At 42.8% G+C, this 19,820-nt stretch overlaps 12 protein-coding genes across 12 annotated transcripts, besides 22 other annotated features; all 12 read left to right on the top strand.

Annotated features, from left to right (window-relative positions):
- Positions 1-19,820: part of a sequence feature (heterozygous, Esmeraldo-like haplotype) that runs on past the window's edge.
- Positions 171-1,238, top strand: Tc00.1047053507625.200 (hypothetical protein, conserved; the record flags this gene model as incomplete). Its single annotated transcript, XM_811157.1, has 1 exon — positions 171-1,238. The coding sequence occupies one exon, from the start codon at positions 171-173 to the stop codon at positions 1,236-1,238; it is 1,068 nt and encodes a 355-aa protein (XP_816250.1).
- Positions 1,839-1,894: a sequence feature (A-rich).
- Positions 2,581-4,170, top strand: Tc00.1047053507625.190 (hypothetical protein, conserved; the record flags this gene model as incomplete). Its single annotated transcript, XM_811156.1, has 1 exon — positions 2,581-4,170. One exon carries the CDS (start codon positions 2,581-2,583, stop codon positions 4,168-4,170), a length of 1,590 nt encoding a protein of 529 aa, XP_816249.1.
- Positions 4,225-4,245: a microsatellite.
- Positions 4,320-4,354: a microsatellite.
- Positions 4,415-4,458: a sequence feature (A-rich).
- On the top strand, positions 4,532-5,008 carry Tc00.1047053507625.186 (hypothetical protein, conserved; the record flags this gene model as incomplete). The annotated part of the gene is made up of 1 exon (XM_811161.1): positions 4,532-5,008. One exon carries the CDS (start codon positions 4,532-4,534, stop codon positions 5,006-5,008), a length of 477 nt encoding a protein of 158 aa, XP_816254.1.
- Positions 5,043-5,066: a microsatellite.
- Positions 5,161-5,187: a sequence feature (AT_rich).
- Positions 5,240-5,267: a sequence feature (AT_rich).
- Tc00.1047053507625.183 (hypothetical protein, conserved) lies at positions 5,382-6,011 on the top strand (the record flags this gene model as incomplete). Its single annotated transcript, XM_811160.1, has 1 exon — positions 5,382-6,011. One exon carries the CDS (start codon positions 5,382-5,384, stop codon positions 6,009-6,011), a length of 630 nt encoding a protein of 209 aa, XP_816253.1.
- Positions 6,496-9,126, top strand: Tc00.1047053507625.180 (kinesin, putative; the record flags this gene model as incomplete). The annotated part of the gene is made up of 1 exon (XM_811155.1): positions 6,496-9,126. One exon carries the CDS (start codon positions 6,496-6,498, stop codon positions 9,124-9,126), a length of 2,631 nt encoding a protein of 876 aa, XP_816248.1.
- Positions 9,200-9,223: a microsatellite.
- Positions 9,252-9,290: a sequence feature (AT_rich).
- On the top strand, positions 9,639-11,582 carry Tc00.1047053507625.170 (hypothetical protein, conserved; the record flags this gene model as incomplete). The annotated part of the gene is made up of 1 exon (XM_811154.1): positions 9,639-11,582. The coding sequence occupies one exon, from the start codon at positions 9,639-9,641 to the stop codon at positions 11,580-11,582; it is 1,944 nt and encodes a 647-aa protein (XP_816247.1).
- Positions 11,612-11,636: a microsatellite.
- Tc00.1047053507625.160 (hypothetical protein, conserved) lies at positions 12,011-12,439 on the top strand (the record flags this gene model as incomplete). Its single annotated transcript, XM_811153.1, has 1 exon — positions 12,011-12,439. The coding sequence occupies one exon, from the start codon at positions 12,011-12,013 to the stop codon at positions 12,437-12,439; it is 429 nt and encodes a 142-aa protein (XP_816246.1).
- Positions 12,604-12,630: a microsatellite.
- On the top strand, positions 12,678-13,358 carry Tc00.1047053507625.150 (hypothetical protein, conserved; the record flags this gene model as incomplete). Its single annotated transcript, XM_811152.1, has 1 exon — positions 12,678-13,358. The coding sequence occupies one exon, from the start codon at positions 12,678-12,680 to the stop codon at positions 13,356-13,358; it is 681 nt and encodes a 226-aa protein (XP_816245.1).
- Positions 13,459-13,497: a microsatellite.
- Positions 13,586-13,609: a microsatellite.
- Positions 13,702-13,769: a microsatellite.
- Positions 13,821-13,844: a microsatellite.
- Positions 13,901-15,454, top strand: Tc00.1047053507625.140 (membrane transporter protein, putative; the record flags this gene model as incomplete). Its single annotated transcript, XM_811151.1, has 1 exon — positions 13,901-15,454. One exon carries the CDS (start codon positions 13,901-13,903, stop codon positions 15,452-15,454), a length of 1,554 nt encoding a protein of 517 aa, XP_816244.1.
- Positions 15,585-15,626: a microsatellite.
- Positions 15,668-15,693: a microsatellite.
- Positions 15,840-15,859: a microsatellite.
- Positions 15,970-16,749, top strand: Tc00.1047053507625.130 (hypothetical protein, conserved; the record flags this gene model as incomplete). Its single annotated transcript, XM_811150.1, has 1 exon — positions 15,970-16,749. One exon carries the CDS (start codon positions 15,970-15,972, stop codon positions 16,747-16,749), a length of 780 nt encoding a protein of 259 aa, XP_816243.1.
- Positions 16,765-16,845: a sequence feature (A-rich).
- On the top strand, positions 16,952-17,398 carry Tc00.1047053507625.120 (hypothetical protein, conserved; the record flags this gene model as incomplete). Its single annotated transcript, XM_811149.1, has 1 exon — positions 16,952-17,398. One exon carries the CDS (start codon positions 16,952-16,954, stop codon positions 17,396-17,398), a length of 447 nt encoding a protein of 148 aa, XP_816242.1.
- Positions 17,021-17,045: a microsatellite.
- Tc00.1047053507625.110 (chaperone DnaJ protein, putative) lies at positions 17,523-19,652 on the top strand (the record flags this gene model as incomplete). The annotated part of the gene is made up of 1 exon (XM_811148.1): positions 17,523-19,652. One exon carries the CDS (start codon positions 17,523-17,525, stop codon positions 19,650-19,652), a length of 2,130 nt encoding a protein of 709 aa, XP_816241.1.
- Positions 19,788-19,810: a microsatellite.

The raw sequence follows: 19,820 nt of genomic DNA, 5'->3' as shown, positions 1-19,820 counted from the left end.
TTTTTTTTTTCTTTTTCTGGTCCCAGTTGTTTGGAACCTCTCACGTTCGCTTCTTGCGGGAGTCTTTTTTTTGTTTTTGCGTGCCACTCGCTCTCTTTTACTCCCCACAGAGCGACCTTTTTTTTTTTTTTCTTCTTCCTTGAAATGCTTCAACGAGAAAAGTTAACACCATGTCAGACGCCGCATTGGCAATATGTGGTGTTTTGGGTGGCTGCCAGGCAAATGTATTTTTACTAGAACTTATTATAGTGAGAAGCCCCAACACTTTGTATGCCATGACGTTTGTCCAGTACGTAGTTGTTTCACTTCTTTCTATTTTTCTTGTGTCCAACTTTTTTGACTCCTCGCGTGGTGGAGGCTGGTTACACATACGTTTACGACCAATGCGAATACTGACATCACACAAACTCATTCTTGCATCCTCCTCCTGGCTCATGTCTGTGAGCAGCAACTTGGTATTTGGATTATACATCTCTGTGCCTCTTCACGCAACGTTTAGGTCATCGTCACTTTTGCTGAATATGTTGGCCGGCTACTTTTTCTTGGAGAAACGCTACACACGCCCACAGGTGCTCTGTGCCACAGCTATATCGGGTGGCCTTATTGCTCTTGCAATGGAGAAGTCGCGAAAGGTTCAGAACTTTAATGCTGAGAATAGTATGAAGACATCTGAAGGGAATCTTTGGTGGTTTTTAGGACTCACAGTTCTCGCTTGCACTACTGCCTTTTCCACGGGTCTTGGGATATTTCAAGAGTACATGTATGCAGCGGCACGTCGTCAAGAAGAAGAAACAAAAAAGAGAGATGAGTCGGTTCAATCATCATTATCACCGCCGCCAATGTGGGCAGAAGCTCTTTTTTTTTCCCATATCATTTCTATACCTCTGTTTTTCCTGCAACCCGGGCGACTTTTCCGAGAATTTGCCTCTATTTCTTCAGATAGTTACATACACTTTGCACTGAATGCCCTTACGCAATATGTTTGTATAACTGGAGTTTATATTTTAAATGACAAAACCTCTGCTTTTACATTAATTTTGACGCTGACTCTGCGTAAATTATGTACATTTTCCTTGTCAGTTGCTTACTTTGGTCATTATCGCCATTTTACTACGATGGAGTGGGTGGCAATGGTGACGGCGCTGGCAGCAGGTGCACTATATCCTTTGTTGCCAAAGGCTCACCCGCCGTCAAATCTTTGTGTGACGCCTACTGAAAAAGGGAGTAAGGAGCGTTAATAAACGCTTCTTTTTTTTTTTAAACTTTGCGTCTTACAACGAGAGGAAATAAAAACTTATATCAGAAAAAAAAAAAAAAATGGGTCCTTTTTAAAGGGGCTTATGCCTTTTAAGAATTTCATTATTTTCTTTATCCTCTTTCTTGCAATTGGAGTGCCAGCTGAAAATCATGTACATTGCATTTCCAGCATCACTGTTTTTACCTATTTTTCCAATAATACTTTATAACCAAAGCCATGCTCGGGAACAAGAGGGGGGTGTAGAGGGATGAGGAGAAGGTCTGCAATTCACTTTGGCGCACTTTTAACACATTCATACGTATAGACGATGGCGATGGAACGCATTCTGACTTTGATTGTGGAATGAGGCGAAATTTCTGTTCCTCTGAAATGCCCTCTTTAAACCGTCTTCCTGCACTGAAAATTTTTTCCTAAAGGAACCAGCATGTGAGCGGTTTGTACTTTGTTTTACTTTATAATTTGCTGTAGACGCGTCGTTAGACAGCTGCATGACAGGAAAACAACTCGCTCTTGGAAGGTGCATGGGGAAAGGACGGGCCGCAGGCGCCCCTTGAGTTACTTTCGCTACTAGAGGCGAGAAATATTATTCTATTTTATTTTATTTTTTTGGACGTGTTTTTTTTTTTTTTTTTTAATGCTTGAACAGAAGAAGGAGGCATTGGCAATGCATTACGTGTTCTGCGAACGTGTATTTTTCAATTGTTTGACAAAAGTTATGAAAAAAGGACACATTTACTTTTGCTGAAGGAGAGGCATGCTGTCGCTCCGTTTCTCTCAACGTTATGTTTTGCGGAGGACGCCGTGGAGTGTGGGGCTCTGAATTCACAGTGCAAGCGGGTAGCTGCTCGAGGCAAAAAAAAAAAAAAAAGGAAAACAAAAATGACCGGAATGGTTGGGGATGAAAATATAATTTGTTTGTGACGTAGAAAATATATATTTGATTGTGACAGAAGAAAGAATAATTAGTAAAGACATGAGTGGGGTTGGGGAGGTGGCGGCAATAAGTGTAACAACATATCTGATACCGATAGTTTGAGAGCTTATTCACGGCAAGGCGAAGATGGCAGCGATGGGAATGCAAGGCAGAGGCAACAGCAGAAAAGAAAGTGTATGAATGGTTGCTGCTCGTATCCCACCAAGCCATAGAATTGTGCGCGGGCAAAAGAATTTGTTGTGTACATTTGGTAATATGAATGGAGCGTGAAGTGCATTGCTCTTATTATTGTTTTTTCTATATTCTCTCTGTGAGTTAAGGCGGTTCAAGTCAAAGCGAAGGGGTGAAACATTACTACAAAAAAAAAAAAAAATATAGCGTTCTTTTTATGTTGTTGCTTGATACTACCGCAGAGTCTCTTTTGCGAGACCCGCAGTACTTGCTGCGACTATATCACAAGGTCATTCAGTATCTTGTGAAATGTGACCCTTCTTCATTTGCGCGCTCTCTTTCCTCGTCATTTAATCAGATTGACACAAGATATCGTGTGCGCTCTCGTGAGCAGGCAATTGAAATATGGCCCTTGAAAGGCATCCTACGTCAGATTCTGCCAGTGAGCGTTATGAGCGATAGAGAACTCTCAATCATTCTTGCGATGTTACCGCTTGAGGACTATGGGGGAAATGGCACGGGGAACGGAGGTGATGATGTTTTAGTTAGCCCTGTGGCGTTGTTGTTATGCCTGCGGAAAATGTGTCCTGTGCAAGCTTCTTTAGTGTTAGAAATGCTCCGAAGGATTGACACTAGGCCTAAACGACCCCACCCGTATGAATCAGCTTGTGGTAAGGCACTCTTAATATCCGCACGAGATGGTAGAGGAGATGCTTGTGTTCTTGAGAGAGCTGCGATTCTTGATTACCTGACTGAATCCTATGATATGACACTTTCCGAGGCCTTTTTTCTAACTGACCATTGTTCTATGGGACTCCCTCCGTCTTCCTCCACAGTAGCTATTGATGGTTCCTACCTTTACGCGTTTCTGTATCAAAGGCCGTTGCCTTCGGATGTGAAATATCCATTGCTGATGTCCGTCTTTGCTGAGGCGATTTGTGATCCGAATAGAGGTGCACCTTTGGGTACGCTTGCCCTTATTGAGGGACTGCATCGTTTTTCGCCAAAAACAAATCATGGCATGCATCGTGAGGAAGTTTTTGACGTTAATATCGATACTGGAGGAGAGCTGGAGCATTATTCTCTGACACGCAAGTCTTTTGAGGATTTATGTAGGTATTTGCGTGTTGGTCTGTTGTTAGAGGAAGTGCATCAGCTATTCTATTATTTACGAGGAGAAAGTTCTGAAGAACTTCTCTCTGCTCACACACTCCTTTGTGAATTTAAGCGACATTTTGTGCCTGTGAGTGAATCTCTGTTTCAAATTGTTGAAGAGGCAGTACGGCGCTATTTGGTGAAATCTGGTGGTATGTTGGCCCTTCCACGTTTACATCTTGCGCTTCATGGTGGCCCACTTTCTGTCGCAAGGTTCATTGATGTGCTTCGTGTGGCGGGTGTTCCGGAGGCCGTGAGTGACGTTGAACTTGAGTGGCTGCGGTTCAAGGGATGGGATCGAGAACGTCTGGTGTCGCTGCTTTCTGGTAGATTTCCAGCAAACCGGGAGGCTCTTGTCCGGCAACTTTTTGATCAACTTAAAAATGTGAAGGGTCTTACAGTGAAACAGGGCCACGTTGAAGTGGAGCGTGTGTTGGCATTGTTTCACCCTGAGAAGGTAGAAGGTACTCTCATCGGTAGCAGTGACGATTGGCGTTTTGTGATGAAGCAGTGTTTTGATGGAAATGTATCTAAAACTTTGACGTATGATCAGTTTTTTTATTTCTGGCGTGCTGTTTCTGCGGCCTGCAGCGACGACTCTGTGTTCACGATGATTCTCTGGCGTTCTTTCAACATGCATACGAGCCGCTGACCCCTCCCCAATGCTGGTTTCTTTCAGCGGACGATAGGTTGGCAGTTGTCAGTGTTTTTTTTTTTTTTTTTTTTTGTATATATATATTTTTTGTTGTTGCTATCTCGATGGAAGAAATTTTTTTGTATTGTTGAGTCTTTTTTCTTAATTGTGTGTGTGTGTGTTTGTGTGTGTGTTTCTGTGTTGATTCTTAATTTATGTTATCTTTTGTAAAGGTAACACCTTTTAATTTTGAAGGAAGTAGTTTTTTTTTTTTTTTTTTTTTTTTTCTCTCTTCTACTTCTTTTTACCGCAAATTTGGGGATAATGTGTGAGCTTTTGCTTACCCTTTCAGTTGCTTTTTACTTTAATTAGGAACGCTATGCATGAAAACGATATGCTAGAGACCATTGCTCTTGTACCCGTCGGCCTCGCGCTGTGGGCTCTCGGCAAAAGACAGGCCAAACAGCAGGAACTCATTAGTAGACTCCAGACAACCATAGGCAAACAAAGAGAAGAGTTGGACCGACTTCTGCAGACAGAAAGTGCAACGGGTTCTGCGCGTTTGGTGACGTATTCCATATTGGTGGCGCTGGGGGTATATGGCTCTTTTCTTCTCACAAAATGTGTCTCGTTGACATCCTTGCATAGGGGCTGCGATTTGCCGCCGACAGAGTACACACCAACTACTGCACGACATGAGGGAGAGGAGTGCGTTGTGTGCATGCTTCATAGGCGGGACACATTGTTTGATCCATGTCGTCACTTGTGTGTATGCTGGCTGTGCTCGCGGAATATGCAATCTTGCCCGGTTTGTCGGCGGGATATTTTGAGACGTCAATTTGCGTTTATTTCTTGAGTTAATCATCACCAGGTTTCTGTCGATGTGTTGCTTTTTTTTTTTTTTTTTTTTTTTTGACTGTGTCTTTTCTCTGTGTTTTGTCGCTCATTCTTATTATGCCACGATGTTGTTTTTGTTGTTGTGCATCGATTTTGTTATTGTTTTTTCGGAATATATTTTATTTTATTTATTTTTTACGGTTTGAACCTGCCGTACATTTTTTTACCCCCTTCTTTCTTTTTTTCTTCCTTTATTTTTATTATTAATTATTATTTATGGCTATACGCTGCCTTTAGTGGTTTTGGACACATCCTCCAATAGAGTGGAATACATACAAACAACAGCAACAACAAGGAAAGGAAGAATAAAATTGAGCATTTACGTTTTGCGCATGCTTTTTTTTACTCTTATCGTCCGCCAGCGAGATGCGCTGGCACTGGCGGCGGATACGGATACGTCTAGTGCAGAACTGGAGCAATGCAAGGTGGCGGCAAAAACACTTCTCCGAAAGTTGGCTGCGGAGTACACTAATCCATCATTGTGCGTTCCGCCACTCCTTACTATTGTGTGGAAGAATTATGTGTTCCACATTCTTTCCGAATCGGCTGTGTCATTTCTTACAATGTGTGACACAGCTATGCCAGCCGGTATTGCTGTGGCTTTTTTAGAGGATGTGGCTCGGGAGTTCCTGCAGCAGTATGGATCTCAGGTGGAGGCGGTGACGCGACCGTACTGTTTTATCAAATTTGATTTATACCTCCAGCGCACAAAGAAAGTATTTGCAACCGCGAACTCCTCCCGTAGCATGAACGTGTCGCGTGTTGGAAGAACAGCACCTGTACGACGCACCTTTGAAGATGTCATGGCGGGCATTGATTCAAAAACAGGCTCCTCCATGTCTTCCAGGGGAGGAGGGGTGCGTGATACTGAAAAGACGTGGCGATTTCTCATTATTTGTTTTATCGCTGCTGTAACTTTACTTGTGTTTTGTGGCATATTTTACTATGCCGCTTTGGCATAGCAACGTTTTGGTCAAGTATGCTTCATGGTTTGTTCGGTTTTTTCCTTTTGAAGGATCCACAAGATGCAACATTTCAATGATAATTTTCATTGGGGGCGGAGGGGGTGCTGAATGTGCTGCCGATGCATGGTTCATTCTTATCTGTTTTTCATTTTCCTCCCCTTCCCTTCCCCTTTTCTGTCCGAGGCTGATAATATTGTGGCCTTTTTACTACCACCTTCAGTCCACACCCAGCCACTCAAAGGTGCATTTTGTTGATTGACCACGCACGTCAACACCTGTCTTTCCATCTTCAGTCTTTGGCTTCACTATCCATACCCACAGACGTGTAGCCATTTGTGTGTATAAAATGTTTCTTTTAAGGGAATTGGAAACCCATTAAAAAGACTTTATTTTTATTTTTTCCTCCTTATTTATTTGTTTATTTTTTAAAGGCACTTTTCGTTTTTTCAATATACACATTAAAAAGAAGTGAGGCTTCTGGATGGGACGAAGAGTCCAACTCGTCATCCGTCTCCGTCCAGGGGAGGGCGGAGCCTCATGCGTCAGTGTTGGTGTGAATAAAAAGGAAATTACGGTGGTGGATCTGTCAGGAACACATGCGAGCAGCACCCCTCGAGAATTTCATGTTGATCAAGTCGTTCAAGAAGATTGCGGCAATGAAGAGCTGTTTCGTAGTCTTGTACTTGGACGCATTCGTTCCTCGGCTGATGAACCTGACACCTCATGTTTTCTGGCATATGGGCATACCAGCAGCGGTAAAACTCACTCAATTGCTGGAACAGATAAAGAACCGGGGTTATTGACACTTTCCGCCGAGGCGTTACTGCACACGTACGGTGTGGCTGAGGTTGCAATGCTAGAAGTGTATGGAGAAAGTGTACACGACCTTCTAGCCCAAGGTGAGCGACGCATGATTCGGCGTCGCGCAGGCCCTGACGGAACGGTAATAATGGTAGAAAATTTGACATCTTGCTCCCTAACGTCGATGGAGGAATGGAAGGCGCTCTCGGAATTTGGGATGCTGGCAAGGCGAACGGCGCCAACGGAGCGTAATTCTCGCAGTAGTCGTAGTCATGCGATATTTACTATTAAAACCAGGGGTATGCGTCTATGCTTAGTAGATCTTGCGGGAAGTGAGAGACAGACCACATACTCACCACAACTGAATAAGGAAAGTATTGCCATTAACAAGTCCTTGTCGCGTCTTAGTACGGTGTTGGAGGCTCTTAGCTCAGCAAGAATGAAATCAGACGGTAGCACATCGTACGTGAACTTTCGCGATACCACACTGACTGTGCTTCTTCAACGATATCTTTCCGGTGCTTCTATGACGGTATTTCTTGCATGTATTCATCCCGATACAGCGTTTTACTACGAAACAATGAGCACTATGCGATACACACAGCGTCTAAAGTGTATCAATACTAAAAATGCTCCAAAGAAGCCAAACGAGGATATGAGTTTGTTTCAATTAGGAGAAAATCAAAAATTGTTGGAGGAGTTAATGATTTTGAGAAGAATTGTGGGAAGGCAACATGAACAACGGGAAGAATATCATTATTACAATGATGAATTTCGAAAAGTTAGTGAAGAAACTGTGATTGGCCGATTACCGAAGGATCATTGCTCAGATTCTTTATTTCAGAACCATGAATCTGCTCTGCAAGAAAGCTCTCCCATGATTTCCGCGTCTATTGTGGGGCATCGGCAGCGCCTACTGCGTTATAAAGATGCAATGCGCGTGGCTGGTTGGCTTCTTAGTCGGATTCTCAGTGAACTTCCAGAGCTTTCTGTGGGGTTTGATGATTATTTTGACACTTATTTGCCTTCTCAAGTGCAAGTGGTTGGTTATATTTCTTTGATGACATGTATGGCGCCCCGTGATGTCAACGAAGCAATGGGCGGTTTGGCGTTTCTAGACGTTGGGGACATTGCTATGGGTTTATCTATGCTTGATGCTGGGATTCCGGCATGTGTCGGTCTCCACCGATTGACTTGTGGCGAGAGCAACACGTGGGAGGCGCATGAGTACGATGGAGTCAATAGGGTTTTTGTTTTGGCATTTTTTGAGATAAATGAGCACCTGGTGGAGATAATGGGTGATACTCATGACGCCTTTGAATGCTGTGGTGGCCTTTTAACCCTTGAACCCTTAGTGCCCTTGGCGATAGTGTTGTGCACTCCACTGGATTCATCGGACGAACTGAAGGAAAATGTTTTGCAACACCTGGTTACACTTCAAGGTGAGCAGGATGGGGCACTTGAGAGTTCCATTGGTGGATCATCTTCGCTATCGCAGCTCACCCCAATGCATACTGGCATCGACGGCGCTATGGAAAATCCTAAATTAAGTTTATTGAAAGCCATGACGCAGTGGCGTGATGATTACGTTAAAGAGGTTACTTCTTCGAGTGATACTGAAAGTTTCTCAGCGGCGCCACTTGCAGAAGAGATTGAGCGACAAACGTTGAATAAACTGCAGGTTTGCTCACCGTTCCAGGAGTCAGCGTCTGTGAATTCAGGGGAGGCGTTCTCCAACGAAAAAACGACAATAATTCATCTAGACCATAAATTACATGCGATTTATGCTTCATCATCGTCTTTTTCATCCGAATCATCGTCGGATTCCTCTGTAATTTTAGGGTCGAAGCTCTCCTTGCTTTCTCCGGCAGTTGCAGATGAAGGCCAATGTCAAGAAATTTCGAGGACCCATATGTCTTCAGAGTGCCCCAGCGAAACTGAATGCGATGCTGAAAAGGGTGTGGGTATGCCACAAAGCATTGATAGAGAGGTTCATGGCGCGAATCAAGTTGGCGTTTCCGTTTCCCCTGCTGACGTGCACGTGGATATGTACAATAGGCCTTATCTGCCACACGCGCCGCAAACAAATTGCTACTCTATTGAAGAGTTTCCAGCATATGCTGTTATTGCTCGAGAGCGGAGCAAAAGTGATAAAAAGGACGACTGCGCAGAATGTTCTGCTACTGCATCGGTGTCTCCTCCAGAAAAGGAGAGGATATATGAGAAAAATGAAAAGAAAAAGAAAAAGAAAAATTTGCATAGAAAGCGGAAACCTGTGCTTCAGGGGTGCCACAACTGCGTGGTTTTATAGAAAAAGATATATAGATGTAGGGGGAGTTGGAAAAAGACAAGTAAAACATGGCACAATTATTGTGTTGACTGCCTTTTTTTTTTTTTTTTTTTTTTTTGCTGACGAGTGCTAAAATTTTTGGCATCTATTTATTTATTAATTTTTCTTAAATTATTATTTTTTTACTGTTGTTAATTTGCATTTTTGTATGGTTTACTTTTGAACGCGAATTATTTTCTGAACTTTCATTTCATTACGGTCTTTAGCTTCAACTTTATTTTGTTATTATCTTGTTTGAGTCATTTTAGGTGAGTGAAGGGCGTGGTTGGTGTCTCGTGTGGGATAAGTTCTTTCTTGCCACCATAAACTGCCGCTGCCATTGAGTTGGATAGCAAGCGGAGTAAGTCTTGTGGGCGTCAAATCAGGTCGGTCGAGGGAATAAGGGAGGAGGCGGAGGGCTGCAGAAGGAGGAAGTCAGGGAGTGAAGAAGATATATTTGACTCTACACACGCACACAAGAAAGGAGGAAGCACATGACAACGAAAGATAAGAAGTCTTTTAAGAAATATGCTAAGAAACATTTGGCAACGGTGATTGAGAACCGCCGTAAGAGCGCGAAAGCCAAGAAGGAAAAATTGGAGCGTGTTGAGCGGAAAAAAATGCGTGAAGTCAAAGAAGTTCAGCGTGAGGAGCGTGAACATCAAGAGCAATTAGATCATTTAAACGAAATCGATCCGGAGTTTTATTCTTACCTGGAGGAGGAGGACCCGACACTCCTGCAGTTTGGCGAGGAAGACGTGGAGGTTGTGGATGACGGCGTGGGCAGCGATGCCGAGACTGAGGTGGATGGTGAGGATGAGGACAATAAAGACGACGACGAATATAAGGCGAGAGACTCTTATGTTGAGAAGAGTGCGAAGTGCTTCTCCGCATCTCGCATTACTCGAAAAGAAATTGAACATCTCGTCAAGGGGAGAAACATTGAGGCATGCGTTGATATTTTTGTGAGTGCCGTGCGGGAGTTGGGTTATAACGTTAAGGAGAATCCGAAGATAAGTTCAACTCGTAAGTTTGACGACCCGTCGTTGGTGAAAGAGTCTGTGTTTCGCATTGCACGCGCCATTGGATCAAACCTCAGCCATTTCATTACCGGGAAAGGCTCATTCAAATCATACGAGACTCGTTTTTTGATGAGGCGATTGCTTATTTCTCTTGTGACAATTGTGTCAGAGGGAGGGAACGTGGACGCCGTACTAACAGCTGGTTTACTTCACGCCTTAACACCCTTTGTGCCCATTTTACATTACATAAAAGGTATTACGAAGTCTGTTTTGAGAGCATCACTTTCACTGTGCTCAGCCTCAGAGGAATCGGTACGTATAGCAGCCTACGTTGTTGTTCGAGCGGTTGCAACACGTGCTACGGGGACAAGATCCATGTATCAGTCTGCCGCCTTTAAGGGTATATTTCTTACTCTTGTGAAGAAAGCATATCACTATAACATCCACAATGCGTCATTGATAGCCTTCCTTATAAACTGCGTTGTTGATTTGTATGGTACTGACATGGAGGCTGCATACCAACACACATTTGTTTATCTTCGTCAATTGGCGATTTACCTTCGTTCTGCACTACATCAGCAAACTCAGAGTAACGTAAGAGCTGTGGTAAACTGGCAATATCTGAACGCATTACGTACTTGGGGCGCCGTCGTCTCAAAGTATTCCGAGCCGTCACAACTAGGTCCACTTATTCATCCTATTGTTCAAATTGCACTTGGACTAATGGATCTTTTTTCATCCCCTCGCATGTTTCCTATGCATCTACAGGTCATAGAGGTTCTTAATCATATTTCTCTTCGTGCCGATGGGGTTTTTATTCCTGTGGCTCCGTACCTTTTGCGCATGCTGACTTCACCGAGTATTGCTTTGAATCGTCCTACCCAAGGAGAAGGAGAAAAATTTGAACGTGTGGACTTGCAGTTTACAATCCGTATGAAAAAGGCACAGTCGCGTAGTTCAAGTTATCATCAAAATATTTGTTTTGAGTGCCTTTATCTCCTTACAGAGCATTTGGCAACGCATAGCCACACTCTTGGTTTTCCAGAGGCTTTCTGGGTTGTGGAAACGACTCTTAAACGGTTGCGTAGCGAGGTGAAAATACCGAAGATTCACTCACAATTGACCATTCTTCTTCGTCACATGCAAACAACAACTCAACGCATTATAGCACGACGCGATCAGGCGGGCAATGGTCCATGCGACCTGGCAGCGGTGAAGCAGCTGGAGGATGAATTAAAAGCTGCTGGAAATCCGTTGTCGACATATCATCAAATGCTTCGCCAGCAACGAGTTGAATCATTTGCCACGAAACAGAAGAATGCAAATGGAGGGGAGCGCACGACGTTAGAGGCGATGATGGAGGGAGGGAGAGAGAGAAAAAGCCGTAAACGTTCGGTACGTGCTTTTGATGTTTAAGAGGGAACCGCAATCAAGTTAAAGAACGGAAAAAAAAAAAAAAAAGAAAAAAAACAAGTAATTAGTAACTGTATTCCGAAGAAAAAAGGGTAACGCATTCATCTATTTTCTATACATCTGGGGAAACGAATTTCTACAAGAGAGTGAGTGTGGGAGAGAATGAGGAGAGTTGATTTAACATTTCGTATAAAAAGACCGGGAACTGTGATTAGGCGGTACTAAAGATCAGATGTTGTTTTTCATATATATTTATGAATACTGCGCAAACACGTGTGTGTGTGTGTGCGTGTGTATTTTTTGTTTTGCAGAATGCTTTTTTTTTTTTGCGATTTTTATTTTATTTGACCCCCATTTTCTATTTGCATTTATTTTTGTTTTTGTGATTAGATTTTTTACCTCTAGCGTAGGAGGTGCTTTAGAAAAGTCGAATGGACTCCCTGTACAAGTGGAATGACTCCACAAAGATTGGCGTTGCCTTGACGGGCCTGGGAGCACTCTTCACTTTTTTGGGTGTCATAATGCTTTTGGATAGTGCTCTTCTGACAATGGGAAATATTCTTTTTGTTGCCGGGGTAGCTTTGGTAATGGGTCCCAAACGCTTTCAGTCGTTTTTCTTCTCCCGTCGTCGAGCTTCAGGGTGCTTTTTCTTGGGCATGTTGCTCATTATATCAGGCTTTTGTTTCATTGGTCTTTTGCTTCAAGGATTTGGTGCGCTGAACCTTTTTGGCAATTTTTTTCCGATGATAGCTCGCGTTTTAGAGTCGGTTCCACTTCTGGGCCCCATCATGCTCTCGAAGCCGGTTCAGCGTCTGCTAACTTTATTAGGTCTGCAGGACCACCGTAGCCGGAACGTTTGAGGCTGTTTGGTAAAGTGTCGTGGTAGAATTGGGATTTGCTGAAAAATATACTTGCGGGCCTGTTCGCAAAGTGGAAGACGAAGAAGAAGAAGGGGAATAACAAAGACAAAAAATAATAATGCCTCTTCCAGTAGTGTTTTTTCAAAAAAAAAAAAAAAAAACAATTTTTTTTTTCTCTTTTTTTTTTTTTTGAGGGTGTGTAAGCGCTTGGAAAGAAAAGGAGATTGAGGATAAGAGGATGGAGATTCAGCTGGGCGAAAAGGTGGCATTGCTTACGACGCATAAGACCTACCGTGATGATCTTGAAGACGGTGTGAGGGCTGTGGCACGTTATTTGCCTTTTTGTAAGTATGTGGCTACCTGCGCAGAGCACGGTCCCGTGCCTTCTACCTTCATTATCCGTAGTATTAGACGAGTTGCTCAGCGCATTGTGGGGTTGATTATGGATGTGGAATGTGTTACACGCAGTGGAAAAATTGTTCAAACGGTAGATATTTGTGACTCCAATCCTGTTATTATTTTTCCTGTTGCCACCGTGAATGGTATTCGGTACGCTATACTTGTCAGAAAACGTCAGGTTTCCGTCGGTTGCAATTTTATTGTGGAGGCTTTATGTGGCGTTGAAAACAATGACGGGAGCTTCACGATACCGAATGATGAATTGCTTATACCGTTAGGTGTTGACCTTCAAAAAACGCATGCACTCAGCTCAAAACGGTACACAATAGGGAATGAAGGGACTACGCCATACAAGGTGTATTCTGTCACTCTGGAAATGACGCCTGAGACTCTTCAGAAACTTCAGAATACATCAAAGGATTTAGAGAATGCATTGATTGCGCTGCCATTGGATGAGGTGTTATCCACGGTAGGTGATGTTAAGGCGAGCTTGGCGGCGTCATTGCTGTTGGTTTCATGAGTCATTACAGACTGTCTTTGTTTCTTGCCTGCTCGTTTATTTATCAGCCCGAGTATATGTAAATGTGTCGTTTTAAAACGCGTACCCACACAAGAAAGGCAAAAAAAAAAAACAAAAAAAAAGAAGAAAAAAAAAAAAACGGAATGCGTCATTGGGCAAATTTTGCTTTGCCTATGTACATAAATGTTGTATTAATTTTGTGTGGTGGAGAAAAGCGTTTTATCTGAATTGTTATTATTATTATTATTATTTTGTCTGTGTATGTGAGTGGAGGAAAGGATTGCTCCATTTATTGGACTTTCTATGTATACTCCTTTTTTCTTTACTCCTGTAAATATTCCAAAATAATAACAATACTACTACTACTACTACTAATAATAATAATAATAATAATAATAATAATAATAATAAATGGGATCTGCTTTTATTATGGGTTGCTGTTTGTTAAAGGGTTTCTTTATTAAAAAAAAAAAAAAAAAAAAAAAAGAGAGAGAGACAAAAGCGAAAGGCAACGACTTGTTCAGGGTCATAAGGTGGAGAAAATGAATCCACAACATCGTTGGGAAAACGATGATGACAATGCGTGCATGCTCAGTGGAAATGCCGATGGCAGAGTCAGCATTCATGCATTAGTTTGTCAAACAATAAAAGTGGCATTGCCGACGGACTTCAGCAGTGTTCTTTGGATGGCTTCACAAATGGTTACCATGATTTTTGTGGGACACTGCCTTGGCGAGGATGGGTTGTCACAGTACAGTGCTGGGATTTTGGTATTTAACGTTACGGCCATGTCTATTGTTAGTGGTTTGAATTCGGCTATAGATACGATAAGTTCTCAGGCTTTTGGACGGAATCCACGATCTTCTGTGATTGGCGAAACACTGCAGCGTGCACTCATCGTTAATATGGTTTTGTGGATTATTATGAGCGTTGCCTTTCTTAACAGCAAACCCATTATGGTTTACGTTTTTGGAGAAGCCGTTGGAGATGGTGCTGCGAGGTTTTTGGGGATGTGCCCACTGTACTTATTGACACAGATTATTACTGGAATTATAAGCAAGACGCTATATGCTCAGTGTCTTTCTTCCCTCGTTGTTTATTCTAACGCCGCAGCGGCACTTACTTCTCCTGTAGCTAACTATTTTCTAATATTTATGGGAATTGAAGGAGCAGCTTTATCACAGGGGTTGACTGGAATGATGTGTGCTGTTACCGATGTGTTGCTTTGTCTTTTTCACCCTGAAGTTGTCGTCCGGGAGGCGCAGTGGCCTTCCCCGGCACTTTGTCATAAATCTGGCTGGATACATTTTTTTAAAGTTGGGATACCTTCTCTGATCGCAGTGTGTTCGGAGTGGTGGGCCTTTGAAGTGCAGGCATTATTTGCTATTTCTATTTCACCACTTGCGTTGGCAGTTTTTGGTGTGGCAATGAACATCATATCCGTGATGTTTTCAATAGCACTTGGGCTGAGTGTCTCAGCAAGTACCATTATTGGAAATTCGCTGGGGGGTCAACGACCTTTATTTGCATCACAGTACGCCAGGTTTATCTTGATCTGCGATGTGATGATTGGTATATGTACTGCAGTGGCTATGGGCTACTTTGGAGGACACATTGCACGTCTTTACACAAATGTTCCTGAGATGGCAAGCGCGGTGGAGTCTGTGATGCCATTTGTCATATTGTGTCATATTGGAGATTCTCTTCAGTATTGTTTACAAGGCGTTTTTCGTGGTGCTGGACGACAGGAGCAAGCGGCGCGTGGTGTGGTCTTTACATTATGGCTCGTCGGTTTACCAGCGTCAGCGCTTTACGTTTTTGTTTTCAATTGGGGCGTAAGAGGTGTGCTCGGTGGCCTTTTGACTGGATTTTGCTTTGAAATTCCGCTCTTGTATTACCTGATGTCTCAATGGGATTGGAGGGTTCTGGCACAGGAGGCTCAGGTTTTATCAGCCCTGCAAGAATTTGTTGTACTGGAGAGTGTTTTCCAGAACGACGAAAGTAGCGAGCACGACAGTGATGTTTCTGTAAAAAAGGAGGTTGAATTGGAGGCAGTTGTATACAATCGAACTGACTCACAGTATAAACTACGTTAACATGTTTTATGCTTTTACGTTTCTTTTTTTTTTTTTTTTCATATCCCTGTCGGGATTTATGTGCATTTGTATAGGAGTTTTTTGCTTTTTTTTTTTTTCTCAATATGTTTTTCGTTTATGGCCGTTTTTGATACAAATATAAATATATGCATATATACCCATATATATATGTGCGTGTGTTGCGATGGTCTATTTATTATTTTTAGTGGTTCCTTTTTTTTTTTTTTTTTTTTTTTTTTGAGCACTACTTAACTTCTACCAAAAAAAAAATTTTTACAGGGCGTACTTACATCTTGGGTTTCTTTTTACATTATTATTATTAGTCCTTATTGGAATGAATGAATTGATGTCATTTTTTCTTCCACTGTTGTGGGAGCACTGACGGTTTTTTTTTTTTTTTTTTTTAATTTTAACGATTCTTTTTTTTTGCCTTTTCCCCTTTGTCTCCCTTAGTTCCTTTTGATTTGTGCAACTGACAAGGCGTGGAGGGGGGGGGGAGCGTATTATCCGCAGCGATGGAGGAACGGGTCCGTCGTCCGCCCTCTGTTCTCACGAGTGAGGTTTACAACGAGGCAGAGACGATATTTACAATGCTTGAAAACAAGGAGAAGTTGGTTTCTTTTCTTGACTGCATGACTCTGTTGCGTGGTATGGGAATGAATCCTACTCAGAGCGACATGGACTATCTCCGCGAACGAATGGCAGACCCTGTTTTGCGCCTTGAACAATGGCGTCGTGAAGAGGAGCTTAGGCGGGAGAAGGAGCGTCGCCGCGAGGAACTTCGGGAAAAAAGAAAGTCTTCTTCGGCATACTCACAAAAGAAGCCGCGAAAGTCTGCCGTGGAGCGAGCTATGCAGGTAGGCGCTACGGAAGGTCAAGTGCCCCAACAGAATGTCAAAATTGTTCCCGTGGAAGAGATCAAAAACATTGATTGGAACATTTTTATATCATGTGCAGAGGAGATTTACCGTGATGCAGCAACCGAGCAGAAGGAAGTTTTGGGGGCGCTGAAAGTCTTTGATAAGGAGGGAGCAGGAGAAATGACAGTCGATGATTTAGTTCGGATTGCGACAACCAATGGCGAAACGGTGCTGAATCCCGGGGAGGTGCAACAACTGCGTGCAATAATTCCGCCGAAGTGCAGTCTTGTGGAATTGGCTGCGCGTCTTCAGGGTACATATATACCACCCACCAAGGAAGAGTTGGAACGGAAAGCATTGGAAGAGATTGAACGACGACGACAGCAGGAGGTATCGGAGAAGAGGTTTTCGGATGATGCGATGCTGTTGCCTTGAAATGTAGATGTACGTTTTTTTTTTTTTTTTTTATTATTATTTGTTTTTAACTATCTTTAAATATATATGAACGTATATATTTTTGTTTTTGTTTTTCGTTCGTGACTTGGAAAGCCTTACTACTTTTTCCGTACACTCTACTCCTATTACAAGTTGCATTACATTCTTTTTTTTTTTTTTTTTTGTTGTTGTTGTTCTGTGTATGGGCGCCGGGAGGTCAGTTGTGCGGCGTTTAAGAAACAAGTGCGATTATAATAAACACCGAAAATTGAAAAAAAAAAAAAAAAAAAGAAGAATAACAATGGAGAAGAATTTAATTATAAATGTGACCTGCAATCCACCTGTCATTTCTATTCTTGGCCCTGTGAAGGAAAGTACCATTGAGAAGCTCAATGATGTGCTTCCGGGTGCTTGCACCACGACGAACACTGGAAAAGTTCATTTTTCGTTTGTACGGAAGGAGGAGCCACCACATTGGTACGGTGAACTTCAGACCCATTTTGCCAGCGAAGATATTGGTCAGTCCCAACTTTTTGTTTCGTTACTCGATGCGGTGGAGGAGGAGGGTATGTGGAAGCTATGCGGCAGCAATGCGAACGTACATGATTATGACAAGGCCACGCACAAATTTTTTTTTGTTCGTGCGTAGTTATTTCATTGTGTTCCCTGCATTTTGATAATGAGAGATGTATAATGTCACCATTTGCCATAAATATTTTATTTCCTGAAAGACGGTGGCGGAAGGAATCAGAAAACAAGAAAAACGGTTATATATGTATATAGTGGAAATAAACGGTTTACGGGGTCAAATAGAGCGAGATCTCATGATGTCCCATTGGGCTACCTGTCACTCGTTTTTTTCTCTTTCTGTTTCTAATTTATGTGGACGACGAGGCTGTTTATTTTTCCTCTGTCTGGTTTTACCCATTTTTTTTTTTTTTTTTCCTTTTGATCACGGGCGTTTTATTGTTTGTTTTTCTTTTTTCTTTCTAATTATGATAGCTTTTGTTGGTTCATTCTGCGTGAGGGGTTCTTTTCCATGCGGGGAAGGGTTGTGCCAAATGAACGGTGAGGATGTACGCAACTATCCGGCTAGAGTGCTCCTGGCGCACGATGATCGCCTCGTGCAGTTTCTTGATGCTTCCATCTGCCAAGATTGGAATGCCGCCGTGGAGGAGTGGCAAATGAAAAAACAAGAAGAGATTGCGTTCCAAAAACAGGCGCGAATTCCCACATGCGTTGAAGTTCCCTCCACAATTAAAACAGGGTTGTTCAGTGATGAGGAATTCTTTTTGCTGACGAAGCAACTGGAAAATATCACGGCTGCTCTATCTGCTCATTCTGCAACAAAAGCGGGCGTTCATTATGGGGAAAATGAATTTGTATATTCACCAAATGAAGTTCCGGATTTGTTTTTACTGGATCCTGCAATGCACTTACTTCCTCTTGATGAGAAGAAGAGAAGGAAATGCCAGGAAGCGAGCGAGGCCTATCAAAGAGGAAGTTATGGCAAGGCTGCTGAGATATTCTCATCCGTAATTGACTCTTGTCTGCCAAATATGTTGAATGCCGCACTTATAAGTAACCGTGCCGCGTGCTACTTGCGTGTGGAGAATTACAAACTTTCACTTCGCGATGCGATACGTTCTTACGAAATGGATAATGAATATATACTTGGTGTTTGCCGTGCCTTAAGATCTCTCATATGCTGCGGTAGGGTTGCAGAAGCAAGACAAACTATCGAAAAATTTAGGCGAAACAAATACGGTTACAACTTTGAGCGCGAAATAACTGATATCTCCTTGTATGAGAAGTACGGTGCCTTTTTAGAGGGAAATGAACATTCGACAGCCTTAATGCATTTGAATGAGTTGCTGGAACGCGTTCCATGTGCCACTTTTGAAGTGCTAAAGGTCCAGCTTCTTGCCATTGAGGAAGGTAATGAGGTGGCTTTGACTCATGTAAATAACACCTTGCGCATCTACACGGACTTTCCAGAACTTTTGTATTGGCGCGCACAACTCTGCTTCGTTGAGAGTGCCAGCATGGCAGAACTAGAGGCTGTTATTCCCTTTTGTGGTGTAACTGGCTCTACTGATTCTACGGGACGCCTACGCCAAGTACTTCAGCGTGTTCAATATTGCGTTGATTTATGCAGGGAAATGGAGTCCTTGGTATCCAAGAGTGAATGGATGTGTCTCATTGAATTGTGTTCAAAATCCGTAAAGATCCTATTTATTGGTGATCGATTACGTGCAGGGATTTTGGCTAAACGTGCACGTGGATTTTATGAAATTAAGCATTATTATGAATGCATGGATGATATTGACGCTGCCATACGAAACATAACATCCGGTAATGTACGTGCGGAACTTCTGCTTCTTAAGGCTCTTTCTGAAGAAAAGCTTCTTCGATGGTCGGATGCGATTCGAAGTGCCGAACTAGCTATGAGGGAGCATCGTACCATCGAGACTGTCGAGGCTTGGAAGCGTCTCTGTGATCGAAAAAGGGAGTACGAGTGGCGAAAACAGCAAAAGCAGAGGTTCCATTTGGGATATCAAGACGGGGAGGAGGGAGAAGAGGGAAACGATTCAAAGGATGGAAGTGCTCCAGAGAGAAATGGCTTCCCCCGAACTCATGTATCGGGGTCAGGGGAAAATGAAAGACGAAAACGACACACGAGGGGACCGGACCATCATGTCGTCACGCAATTGTACGCACAATTGTCACTTCCCACAGGCGCGAGCGCGGAGCGAGTGAAAAAGAGCTACCGTGCCTTGGCAATGCGGTGGCATCCAGATAAGTGGTGCAGTGCGTCTGATCAACAGCGAAAGGAGGCTGAAGAAAAGTTTAAAATTTTAAAGGCAGCCTATGAAGAACTCATATGTATTGTTGGTGGTTAGCAACCCTTTTTGGCTCTTGCTTAATTTTGCGTTTATATTTATATTCTTGTTGTTGCTTGCTTTCTTCTTTTACTTGTTGTTTGAAATGAATCCGTGGTAGGGGCGGTGTAATTTTTTCTTGCTGTCGCCCTTTTCTATATATATATATATATATATATTTCCTCTTGA

This window comes from Trypanosoma cruzi, genomic scaffold (genome assembly GCF_000209065.1).
Source record: "Trypanosoma cruzi strain CL Brener 1047053516279 genomic scaffold, whole genome shotgun sequence".
Classification (NCBI taxonomy): domain Eukaryota; phylum Euglenozoa; class Kinetoplastea; order Trypanosomatida; family Trypanosomatidae; genus Trypanosoma; species Trypanosoma cruzi.
Note: the sequence above shows the minus strand (reverse complement) of the source record. Positions and strands in the feature narration are given on the sequence as shown.